Here is a 13,917-nt window from a genome sequence, read left to right as displayed (position 1 = left end):
AGGTGAAATTGCAAATATCTTGCCATTTATCAAAGTATTATATGATTTTTTTTTGCTTTGAGAACCCTTTATCCAATATCCTTGTTAAACCAACTGTATGAACACTGATCGATAATGACTGAGGCCTTGCAAATTGTACTTTGGAATACTTTAGTAAAACTGACATTTTTAACCATTAATATTCATGAAAAAATAAGTTTTGTAATTGTGACCTATCTTTATTTCTAGATCATTGCAACTTAAAATAGTGTTTTTCAGATACTTTGCAAGTCAACCAGTTTAACACCAAAATATACAAGAGACAGAATAAAACTTTCCATTACCATGTGAAATTTTTTCTAACTTTATAGAATATGGTCTGAAGGAAGGGAAGGCTATAATTCTTAGTAAAGTTCCATAGTATGCCATTGGTTAAACATTAGTCTATGATAATTTTGCAGAAAACTGAATGTAATAAATCTCTGTTCTTGAAATAAATGTTTATCCAGTCTCTTGGTTTGATGTAGAATAGATCTACTATAAGACTCATCATCTGTCTTCATTTTTAAGGGATTTTATGAAAAGATATCAATTTTTGGTCTCTTCTTGATTTCAATCAGTTTATAAGTAAGTTTAAAGGTTGCAGCTTTGGAGTCAGGTCAATTGAATAGGGAATCAAAACTCTAATAAAGAAAATGAGTCAAAATTAATCACAATAGCCACTTTTCTGGAGCTATTTCATATTTCATTTCTTTTGACAGACTTGCTCCTATCCCTTTTATCATTAAGGTCCTTAAATAAATTTGTTTTTAATTTTTTTTTTCAATTGGCCTTCACTAAGTAAGTAATCCAAACCATTTCCTGTTGCATGAAAGTGCTGCTTCCTGCACAAAGATAACCACTAAAGTTAAAGTTTTAGTATACCTGCTTTCTCCCATCATCTGGATTGTGAATTGTTTGTAATATTTTTATCTTTATTTCCAATATAAGAGTTTTTGTCAGAATTTTAAAAGATTTTTTTGAAATTTTCAATAGTATTTTATTTTTTTCTAAATACATGCAAAGATAGTTTTTAACATTCATTTTTGTAAGACTTTGTGTTCCAAATTTTTCTCCTTTCCTCCCTTCTCTCTCCCTTCCCCCAAGATAGTACACAGTCTGACATAGGTTAAATATGTACAATTAAAAGTAATTGTTCATTAATATGTATAATGTTCCAGAACAAGTCTCAACTTTTTAAACATTAGAAAAATCTTTCCTTGACATAATTAGTGATGCTAAAGCTTTTAAGAATAACTTTTCTAGATCAATCAACAAAATTTTATTAACTTCCTACTATATGCCCCATATGCTATGTCCTCTGTATGTGTGTATGTATAAGAACTTTATATATGAAATTGTGTCATGTTATTAATATCATCATAAAACCCTCAATTTCACCTATTTTTGTAACTTGAGATATTGAAGCCAGTTTAATTTTTTTACCTAAAATGGCTCTTCTCATCTTGTAACTAAAAAGAAATTTTAATTATCTTTTATCTACTATAGCCAAATTTCTTCCTTTGTACTTCTCAAACACTGTTGTTATCATTATCATCAATAATATATCTCAACTGACTATATGTTCTAAATATCAAAGAGGTCTAAGAAGAAATGTTTCTTGCTTTTAAAAACTTAATAGTCTAATTGGAAAAACATAGAAACATAGTCCTAAGATTAGTAATCATACTAATATTTGATATTTATATAATGCTTTAAAATATATTTGTCATTTCGCTTCAATCTGACAACCCTTTGAGGAAGATGCTGTAGGTGTTGTTAATCCCTATTTTATAAATGTGAAAACCAGCACAAAGAAGATATAATTTGCCAGATCTTAACTCCAATTCCCATGCATTGTTTGGCATGGATGGTATAGATGCTATGTTCAGATTACTTCCTGTGGCATAACTTCAGGTTTTCTGGTAGTCTAGTATATCAATCAGAATATTAATTTTCAGAGGATGTGCTCACTATGTTAAGCAAAATACCATTTTATATCAGCAGTGAAGGTATATGCTTACAGAGTTAAAAGAAACCTTAAAGATAATCTCACCATAGACTCATTTGGTTATAAATTTAAAGTTAAAAGAAACTTCAAAGGCATTAATCTCCTTATTTTACAGGTAAGGAAATTGAAGTCCTTAAATTGTTAAGTGACTTGACCAAGTTTACACAGATAATAAATAAGTAGTGAAAAAATAATTTGATGAATGTAAACTGCTTGCATTTTTGTTTTTCCTCCCGGGTTATTTATACCTTCTGAATCCAATTCTCCCTGTGCAACAAGAAAACTGTTTGGTTCTGCACACACATATTGTATCTAGGATATATTGGAACCTATTTAACATGTATAGGACTGTTTGCCATCTGGGGGAGGGGGTGGAGGGAGGGAGGGGAAAAATCAGAACAGAAGTGAGTGCAAGGGATAATGTAAAAAATTACCCTGGCATGGGTTCTGTCAATAAAAAGTTATTTAAAAAAAAAAAAAGAATAAACTGTTTGACAAAAATAAATAAATAAAAATAATTTGAATTCTTAGTTAGAAAGAGGAACCTTACAATATGATTCACTGAGTTTTTCTCACTGTTATCTGGCAAGCAGCTGTGCCATGTCCTCCACTGTGCTTCTTCCATCCCTGTTGGTATGTTCTCTTCTCAGTCCATCTCAAAACTTCCTCCACTTAAGCTTGAGTGAAATGAAAAATTAGTTGGTTTTATAAGCCTTCTTTAAAAGAAGTGTTTGGGAGGATATTTTTGCTTCATCCTCTTGTCCTCCAGTCAGAAGAGCAGAAGTGACTGAGGATATTATCCATTGAGCACCAAAGCAGAAGCAATCTCCATATTGATGAGTTTCTTGATGATGAGATTTTTTGGAGTATTTGTGGGGAATTGGACATGATAATGGTAAAGTCAAAACCAAGCATTGCAGCTGGTAAGAAAATGAAGGATATGATTTATTTTCACCTTTTCTCTCCCAGAATGCAAGATGCATGCATCTCCTAGTGCATGTCTCCTGCTGAGAATTTTCTAAAGCTGGCACCTTTTCTTTAACCCTTTTACTTTCTGCCATGTCTGTAGCATCTAGGACTGGGGTCACTTGTCTTGAAGCTTCAGTGAACATCAAAATAGTACTTAATTCTGGAGAGGGGGAGAAAGATAAAACTATTGACTTTTGTCCAATGATCTTGCCTTAATGATCAGTGGCCCGTGCTCCTTTACATATACATTTTTAACCACACTAATTAAATGGCACTAATTATTCTATGTGTTCTACTAATAGTAAAGGAAGCCACATTATAATGCATAATGCATAGAGCTATCCTCAACATCTGAGGTTTGCATCTGAGATATGCTGCCTAAGTGATCCTGTGTAAATCACCTGCTTAATCCTTGAGTCGTCTTAGAAATTATTTAAAACTATAAGTTGTACAAGACTAATGTGGAAATATATATTTTTAATAATAACTTTTTATTGTCAGAACCCATGCCAGGGTAATTTTTTACGACATTATCCCTTGCACTCACTTCTGTTCCAATTTTCCCCCTCCTTCCCTTCACCCCCTCCCCCAGATGGCAAGCAGTCCTATACATGTTAAAGAGGTTACGATATATCTTAGATACAATATATGTGTGCAGAACCGAACAGTTCTCTTGTTGCTCAGGGAGAATTGGATTCAGAAGGTATAAATAACCCGGGAGGAAAAACAAAAATGCAAGCAGTTTACATTCATTTCCTAGTGTTCTTTCTTTGGGTGTAGCTGCTCCTATCCATCTTTGATCAATTGAAACTGAGTTAGATCTCTTTTCAAAGAAATCCACTTCCATCAGAATACATCCTCATACAGTATCGTTGTTGAGGTATATAATGATCTCCAGCATCAGTTCATGTAAGTCTCGCCAATCCTCTCTGTATTCCTCCTGCTGGTCATTTCTTACAGAACAAATATTCCATAACATTCATATACTACAATTTACTCAGCCATTCTCCAATTGATGGGCATCCATTAAATTTCCAGTTTCTAGCCACTACAAACAGGGCTGCCACAAACATTTTGGCACATACAAGTCCCTTTCCCTTCTTTAGTATCTCTTTGAGATATAAGCCCAGTAGAAACACTGCTGGATCAAAGAGTATGCACAGTTTGATAACTTTTTGAGTATAGTTCCAAATTGTTCTCCAGAATGGCTGGATGTGTTCACAATTCCACCAACAATGTATCAGTGTCCCTGTTTTCCCACATCCCCTCCAACATTGCGCATTATCTTTCCCTGTCATTCTAGTCAATCTGACAGGTGGTATCTCAGAGTTGTCTTAATTTGCATTTCTCTGATTAATAATGATTTGGAGCATATTTTCATATGGCTAGAAATAGTTTTAATTTCTTTATCTGAGAATTGTCTGTTCATATCCTTTGACCATTTATCAATTGGAGAATGGCTTGATTTCTTATAAATTAGTCAATTCTCTATATATTTTGGAAATGAGGCCTTTATCAGAACCTTTGACTGCAAAAATGTTTTCCTAGTTTGTTTCCCTTCTAATCTTGCCTGCATTAGTTTTGTTTGTACAAAAACTTTTCAATTTGATATAATCAAAATTTTCTATTTTGTAGTTAATAGTGATCTCTAGTTCTTCTTTGGTCATAAATTCCTTCCTCTTCCACAGGTCTGAGAGGTAAACTATCCTATAGTCTTCCAATTTATTTATAATCTCATTCTTTATGCCTAGATCATGAACCCATTTTGACCTTATCTTGGTGTACGGTATTAAGTGTGGGTCCATGCCTAATTTCTGCCATACTAATTTCCAGTTATCCCAGCAGTTTTTGTCAAATAATGAATTCTTATCCCAAAAGTTAGGATCTTTGGATTTGTCAAACACTAGATTGCTATAGTTGACTATTTTGTCTTGTGAACCTAACCTATTCCACTGCTCAACTAATCTATTTCTTAGCCAATACCAAATGGCTTTAGTGACTAGCTGCTTTATAATATAGTTTCAGATCAGGTACAGCTAGGTCACCTTCATTTGATTTTTTTTTCAATAATTCCCTTGAGATTCTCAACCTTTTATTATTCCATATGAATTTTGTTGTTATTTTTTCTAGATCATTAAAATATTTTCTTGGAAGTCTGATTGGTATAGCACTAAATAAATAGATTAGTTTAGGGAGTATTGTCACCTTTATTATATTCGCTCAGCCTATCCAAGAGCACTTAATATTTTTCCAATTATTTAAGTCTGATTTTATTTGTATGGAAAGTTTTTTTTGTAATTTTGCTCATATAATTCCTGACTTTCTTTTGGTAGATGGATTCCCAAATATTTTATGCTATCAATGGTTATTTTGAATGGAATTTCTCTTTGTATCTCTTGCTGTTGGATTTTGTTGGTGATGTATAAAAATGCTGAGGATTTATGGGGATTTATTTTGTATCCTGCAACTTTGCTAAAGTTATGAATTATTTCTAATAGCTTTTTAGCAGAATCTCTGGGGTTCTCTAAGTCTACCATCATATCATCTGCAAAGAGTGATAGTTTGGTTTCCTCATTGCTTACTCTAATTCTTTTAATCTCTTTCTCAACTCTTATTGCTGAGGCTAGTGTTTCTAATACAAATTGAATAATAATGGTGATAGTGAAGCAACCTTGCTTCATCCAGATCTTACTGGGAAAGGTTCCAGTTTTTCCCTATTGCATATGATGCTTACTGACGGTTTTAAATATATGCTCCTGACTATATTAAACGAAAATTCCATTTATTCCTATACTCTCAAGTGTTTTTATTAGGAATGGATGTTGGATTTTATCAAATGCTTTTTCTGCATCTATTGAGATGATCATATGGTTTTTGTTAGTTTGGTTATTGATATAGTCAATTATGCTAATAGGTTTCCTAGTATTGAACCAGCCCTGCATTCATGGTATAAATCCTACTTGGTCATAGTGTAATATTTCTGGGGATATCATCCCCATTTTATAAATGAATAAACTAAGACTGAGAGATTCCATGACTTATTAGCACACATCTAATAATTTTGAGATAAGATTTAAATTCAAGTTTTCTTCACTTCAAATCCATCACTAGCTATTATATATATACCACTATCTACATCAATAAAATGTGAAAAATTCTTATTAAGGCAAGACTGTAAACCAAAGTCCTAGTAGAAATAATGTGTGTACATTCTGTTATATTCTTCAGCATTTCTCATCATATTACAAAAACTCATTAATTTACCAATATAATTAATGACTAGTTATTGTCCCCATAGAACACATGATATTAATAGACGCAGGGACCTTGTGACTTTCTAACTAGGATCTAACTATGACAACATATGACACCCAACGTGGGGCAAATTCTGTGGACTTGGAGGAAGAGGAGAGTTCAGAGGGATATAGTCTAAAAGTATGTTGTAATACGGAAGTCATCTGACAGTGACTTCTGGACATCCAACCCAGACCTGCATGATGGATCTCCTCTTGTGAGAGGGTGATACAAGGAGACTGAGAGGCCCTTGCATTGTCTGACCTCTCTTTTCTTCCCTCTGCCTCCAATTTATTTCATTCCCAGTCTGCAACACCTGTGTCAGTAAAGGCTACCCCGCAACTCCCTCAAGTGTCATAATTCACAGTTTGCCAAGGCTCTCGGAGAATTGACCTGCCCTTTCACCCAGGCATGGTCCTTAACACTTTCTGAAATAACTAATTTTATGCTTTCTGATTTTATGAACATACAACTGATATCATTATATTCTGTTGAGACAATAGTATTAAGAAGCAACAAAAAAGGGATTTTGTTTCTTGTAATAAATTTAAACAAAAAGGTTAATATAATTTGGATTAGAGAGGAAACATCCTCTCTTTTCATAAAATATATGAAAAAAATAGCATACACTTCACAATACAGAATAACTGCAAACACTAGAGTATACAGGCAAGTGGAAGGTTTGTCTAAATTTCTGACAGATTTTGCAACTTCCATATCCAGCAGAGATTTGAAAAAATATTTGTAGTATTCTTTTTAACATTTGTAAAGAATGTTTTTCTCCCTGCTTTTCTTTTGTTTTTTGTTTTTTTTTCACTTGCAATCTGTTCCTGTCCCTCCCTCACTGTCTGTTATATTAGCACTCTAAAAGAAAAGCTATCTATTTACAAATTCATACTGTACTGTGTTTTGATTAGGTTGATACTCTCTGGTTGATATTTTATGGTATAAGTGTTCAATGACTCTCATAAAGATAATAACACACTTTGTAATTTGAGTTTTTACTGTATGTAACACAATTATTTTCTGACTAAATATGATCTCTGCTAATACATAGTTCATTCCATTGATACTTGCCCCTAATTATTCTCCATATAACACAAATAGATAAATGAAACTTTTTCCTGTCTTATTGTAACTTTTAAAATTGTCTTTCCCCTCATTTGTAGATATTTTTAGGACTCATGATTTCATTAATGTGAATTGTAAAATTATTGAAGGGAGCTACTATGGATTTGTTATTTTTGTTCATTTTTTACATACGTAGCTCCACATGCAGTGAATTTTCTATAATGTAAATTAATTCAATCCCAGTCTTCTGCTGACCTCTAATTTTAAAGTTATAATGAGTCATTTTCCCATATTGTATTTCCTAGTATAATGTTTTAATACGTTATCCACCTGAACATATCTAACATTTTTTCACTGCCACATATAGAGGACTATAGATGTAGAGGTGGAAGGGAGATTAACATGTAACATGTAACATAACTTCAGCTCCTTCATCAGCAAAATGAATTTTAGGGAAGTTAAGGACTTGCTCACCATGACACAGAGAGTAACCAGCTAGAGGCAGGATTTGAGCCCCAGTCCTCAGACTCCAAAAACCAAGTCTCTTTCCATCATAAAGTACTGTCTCCTCAATAATTTGCTGGAAAAAATAGTCCAGTCATAACATGAGTTGAAATTTTTCATTTTCATATTTTTCAGAGCTAATTTCTATTTTGGACAAAAAAGCCTCACAAAATAGGGGCACAATTTTTTGAGAATTAATTTTATCACTACTATTTTGAAGTTGTTTTTTGTTCATTAAGCTTATAATCTTTTTTCCTCTATTGGTTATTTGGCATTATTTATTTTAAAATTATCTTCTCTTCTGCTTACTTAGTTATGTTGTGCTGTGCCTAAAATTAATAGAAAGGCAATTCTCTCACCTCCTGAATATTCCTCACCAGATATATAACAATTACTTATTATATATGTGTGTATTTGTAATAGTTGCTGTTATTAGAGTGTGCAGATGAATTCAATACATTCTTCAGTGTTGATGTCATTTCAAAGTAGGCAAGTGATTTTTCCAAGATCTTCATTGTCCCATAGATGTCCAATAAATATTTTACAGATCAATTATTAAATTGTGTTTATAAAATATATAGTCTATTAAATTGTAAGAAACTGATAATATAAAAGATGTAATTATTAGTTCATTTATTAATTCATTTATTTCTAATTCTTTTGTAAATACCAGTAAGTTTTTTTTTTTGGTATTATGCATTAATTACTAGTCTAGTTACACAATACACTGATAAATAAAAAAGTAAAATTTAAACATACTTTTGAAATTCAAAGTCATCATCCTTTAATGTCATAAACTAGTGGTTCTAAGAAAGTCAGGCTACTAGCCAAACAAATGATTAAAATAGACAATTTAAGTAAAAACAGAGCCTGTAATTTAATTAGTTTCTTCAGCCATGGTCATTCCTTCCCTGACATTAATAAATACAATGGTCTCTTCTCAGTCCACATTTTAAATTTTTCTCTTTACAGGATTAGAAACTTAATTTTCCCTACTCTGATAGTTTCTCTTCCTTGTTTTTTTTTTTTTTTTTTGACACTTCACTGTTGTTCTCTTGCTACCTGTTGGACTGTTATTTTTGAGTCTACTTTGCAGATTCATTATCTGTGTCCTGTTCTCTGTTTGAGTGTACCACGTAGTTTTATCCCATGACAGATCAATAATCAATAATCAGTCTTCTTTCTATTCATCAATGAAATTGTGGGTAAATACCACCTCATCTTTTCCACATCAGAACATTCCATGCAATAGATCCAGCAAAACAGCCCCACCCAGAGAATTGTTAGCTTCATCAAAGTCCTTGAAATCCTCTGAGGATAACCTGAAATCTGAAAACCTTCAGCTGTCCAGCATCCAAAGCCCAAAGCTCCACCAGCACAAACAAAAAAGAAGAGTGATCATTTGTCTCTGTTTCAGGAACTTAGTTTAGGTAGTTCATCAGATAGCAATGGATTTTATTCCTATTTAATAATCAGTTTTTTTAAAAGAGAGAATCTGTTTCCTTTTTTGTTGTTGGCTTTTTCATTTTGTTTTCTTGTATCTGTGTGATCCCTTGAGTTCCTATTGAATTAACTATCATTCATCTTTATGCAGATGAATCCCAAATATACATATTTAATCCTTGTCTCTCTTGAGGTCCTGCTTCACATTTCCAGTTTCCCATTTGACAATTATACTTAGATGTCCCAAAGTTGTATCATATTCAACATGTCTGAAACAGAACTGATTTTCTTTTTCTCTAATCCTACTCTTACATTTCTTCTCTATTTCTGTAAGGGAACCACTATCCTTCTAGTTACTCAGATTCAAAAAGTAAGATTCAACCTCAATCGTTTTTTTTAACTGATCTCTCAGAAGGTTATTTTTATTTTTCTCTCTCAATAGTATTTTATTTTTCCAAATACATGTAAAGATAGTTTTCAATATTCATTTTTGCAAGACTTTGTGTTCCAAAATTTTCTCCTCCTTTCCTTTCATTCCCCCTCCCCCCAAAATAATCAATGTGATATTAGACAATATTCCATATTATTAATCCATAACTTATTCAGTCATTTTTCAGCTGATGGACTCCACTCAGTTTCCAGTTTCTTGCCACTTCAAAAAGGAGTGCTTATAAATATCTTTTCCCTCTTTTATGATCTCTTTAGGAAACAGATCCAGTAGAGATACTGCTGGATCAAAGGATATGCACAGTTTTGCATAGTTCCAAATTGTTGTCCAGAATGGTTGGATCATTTCACAACTCCACCAAAGCACATTAATGTCCCAGTTTTCCAACATTTATCATTATATTTTCCTGTCATCTTAGCCCATCTGAGAGGTGTGTAGTAGTACCTCAGAGTTGTCTTAATTTACATTTTTCTAATCAATAATGATTTAGAACATTTTTTCATGTAACTAGAAATGGCTTTGATTTCTTTATCTAAAAATTGTTTGTTTATAACCTTTGATTTATCAATTATGGAATGACTTGTATTTTTAGAAATTTGAGTTAATTCTCTACATATTTTAGAAATGAGGCCTTTATCAGAAACGCTGTCTATAAAAATTATTTCTCAGCTTTCTTTTTCCCTTTTAATCTTGACAGCCTCAATTCTTAACTTTCCCTCACCTCCATATTCAATCATTTGCCAAATCTTATTCATTCCACTTCCTTAACATTTATCAAATCAAAATGCCCTAACTACCATAATCCACCCTCACTAACCCTTGCCTGGACTGTTGCAGAGCCTTCTATCTGGTTTCCTCAATCCATTCTCTCTCTACTAACATTCACCCAGCTATCAGATTTCATTTATAAAGTACAGATCTGACCCTATCAATTCTCTGCTTAATTAGCTGCTTTGACTCTGATGCTAGCTAGCTTCTTGACTCAGCTGCACACATTGCTATTGCCCATTCTCTTCCACCTCCGATCTTTCTTCACTGAGAATAAAGACTGATGATTTTCCCCTAACCTGAATTCCTGACTCCGGCTGATTTTAAAATATGCGGTCTTCACACCTCCCCCTGCCTCCTTCCATCTTCCCTTTCCCCTTCTTCCTCTCTCCTTCTCCTTTTACTTCTCCCTCTCCCCTTCTTCCTGCTTCCACTCCTCCTCCTCCCCTCTATTTAGTGCAAAATAGAGGAGCTTGAACTTCATTCTTGAGAGACAAAAGAGGGAGAAAGAGAAGGGGAAAGGTGAAAGAGAAGGGGAGAGAAAATAAAAGGGGGAGGGGGAGAAAGAAAGGGGGATGAAGAGTGGAGAGAGGAAGAGGGGTCAAGGGAAAATGGAGGGAAGTAGGGGAATGAGAGAGAGAAGGGAAGGGCACCAGTACAATGTAATGCACTTAAGAGCTAGGATATTTTTTTTTTTTTGTCTCCGTATCCATAGTGTCTAGTATAATACTCTGAATGTAATAAGTATGAAATAAATTCTTGAATTATGACATAAAATAATGACATGAATCCTTTCTTAAAGACTTCTGACAATCTCTTGAGCATGCCATCTGCTCTCTATCATCCTCATCTTCCCATCAGAATGTTTTATCCTGCTCTTATGTCTGTAGGTTCTGGTAGACAAGCTTTTATTCTATCTTGAAGTTACCAAGGCCTCTGTGCAACTTCTGAGCCATATTCTCACTACACCCCTCCCAACTTCGTTTTCCAGTCCCTTTTATTGTCTTCTTTAATTAAATGTAAGCTCTCTAAGGCATTCCTTTTTTGTTATTTGTATTCTCAGCTTAACATAGTGCCTACACGTTGTAAACAAATAAGTGCTTTTTTATTTGTCTGTTTTAGAAGTGGAGGTATAATTCACTAGGCAGCATTCTAGATACTCCTGGTTTCCAGTTGCTTATCAGTTTTCTTCATTGGACACTTCCCACTGGTTCTGAATTGAGGAACTTTGATCAGTTACCTCCAATAGTGCTTTTTAAATACTTGGTTATAGATATGTATTATTTGCATGTCCTGTTTATAAGTTAAGAAGAAAATGTGTATGTACATATACATAATATATAAACTATATATATCTGAGTATATTTATGTATACATGTATATGTATTCAGGTATTTTTATAATGAAATTACCAGCAAAATAATTGCCCAATTCTCTAATCTTGATAAATAACTTTGAATAGGTATTTTTTTTCAGCTCTTCCTCAAAGTGATATTGTTCTAGAAATGATATTTAAACTGATCAGTTATTATTAATTATAACTTTTAGGCATGCTTAAAAAGACCAGTTAAAAGTACTGACTGTGTCCTGTTTGAAGATGATGATGATGACATGGACAGAGCTAGCAAGTGAGTAAATTATTTGTTGACATGTTACTTGAGATCTTAAAGCAAGTGATGTTTTAGATCCTAGTAGATATTTCAAGATGATAATATAGTACAAAACAGTCTTATTAACCATTAGATCTTCCCAAGCAAGTGTCTATAATTTCTGTTAGGGGAGACTAAGGCTGGTGGTTCTCTCAGAATTGAGACTTCTGAGTTACACTAAGACAAGAACAAATCAAATATCTGCCCTTTAAGTCTGCTAGTGAATTGTATCAGGTTAAAGGGCCAATTGATAGCAGAATGAGGCCATAGTGGCTGCTATACTTCAAACCTGAGCAAGATAGATTCAATATCCCAAAAAATATGGGAGAGAAAAGAAAGAAGAAAGATAGACTAGATCCTTGGGTAAATGACTAACTTTTGTTCCTCACACACAGCATTCCATTTCCCTTTACACAGGAATTCCATATTTTCTAGAATGTATTTCCTCCTTAATTCTACTTCTTAGATACTCTATTTAACATTAAAGCTCGGTTCAAATGGTACTATGTTCAAAGAATTTTTTCTACTCTCTCATAATTGCTAAATGCTCCTCTGACAAAATCACGTTGTATTTTATTTTGTGTGTTCTCAATTATGTTTTGTCTCTCCCTGTGGGATGTTTGTTACTTAAGAGTAATAAGTGTTTCATTTTTGTATCTTGAGAACCTATGATAGTGATTGATGATTAATAAAAACTTATTGATTTATTATAGTTGAAAATTTTCATTCTTGAACCTAAATTCTTGATCCCGTAGGAAAATTTCTGTCTAATTTTCCATTTCATTAGATCAGCAAAGGTTGAATTGTTATAAAAATCAAAATCTTTGTCCTTCTGAAACTTTGCTTGTGGGGCATAATGTGTATTTTTCCTATCTTTTGATTCAATTGATGGATACTCTTTCATTCGAAATTCAAACATGAATATTATAATTAATCAAAAAGTTGTTTACATCCAGATTTTGTAATCTAGAAACATGTTTTTGCATACCTTCAGTTCTGCCTTCTTTTTTTCTTTAGGTTATCATCAGAAGACAGTGAGGAAGCTTCTGCTTATTTTTATGAAAGTGATGATTCTGTTGAAGCTAGAGTAAAGACTCATTATCCAGGTGAAATGGACTTACTAGGAGAAATTCTTGATACTTTGAGTACACATAGCTCAGATCAAGGAAAGCTATCAGCTGCAAAGAGCCTGGATTTTTTTAGATCAATGGATGATATTGATTACAAGCCTACGGTTAGTCTTTTTTTTTTTTTTTTTCTTTTTGCAATTCATGTTTCAACTTACAGTCTACTTTTCATATGCTGTGTTTGTTTGGGCCTATGATAGAATCTGTAGATTGTTTAAAGTCATTTTATGCTAAGCTGTGTTAGGTAAAATGCCAATATTTCAAAAAACATATTGCCATTTAATTACCTAAAATTATGCTTAATTATCAAATGTTGATATTCCTTGTAGGTTCCTTGGTTCAAATCACCACTATTGCTAATTAGACTTCTTTCAATCAAACAAAAAAAATTAGCTTTCAATTTATTTTATACTTTTTCTTCTTTGGGAAAATATTTAAATGAAGTATGTTGTTCTGGAGTTCCCAGAAATATTAATACAAACAGATTTTGACAGTTATTTATAACTTCCCATTTTATTGCTTTAAAGATTAATAATAGTATTGTACTGTATTATAAAATATTTAGCAGACATGATATTATGTATTTAGTCTTTGTACTAGAAAAGATCAGATGTT

The 13,917-nt window shown here is 32.9% G+C and overlaps 1 protein-coding gene across 2 annotated transcripts in view; it reads left to right on the top strand.

Moving 5' to 3' along the window:
• DENND1B (DENN domain containing 1B) overlaps positions 1-13,917 on the top strand; it is a 311,786-nt gene that overhangs the window by 292,606 nt on the left and 5,263 nt on the right. For both annotated transcript variants that reach the window (XM_023501849.2, XM_003767552.4), the window contains exons 20-21: positions 12,075-12,154; positions 13,193-13,409. In XM_023501849.2, coding sequence (XP_023357617.1) covers positions 12,075-12,154; positions 13,193-13,409 — 297 coding nt within the window. The remainder of the gene's footprint in view (positions 1-12,074; positions 12,155-13,192; positions 13,410-13,917) is intronic.

This window comes from Sarcophilus harrisii, chromosome 4 (assembly GCF_902635505.1).
Source record: "Sarcophilus harrisii chromosome 4, mSarHar1.11, whole genome shotgun sequence".
Classification (NCBI taxonomy): Eukaryota; Metazoa; Chordata; class Mammalia; order Dasyuromorphia; family Dasyuridae; genus Sarcophilus; species Sarcophilus harrisii.
Note: the sequence above shows the minus strand (reverse complement) of the source record. Positions and strands in the feature narration are given on the sequence as shown.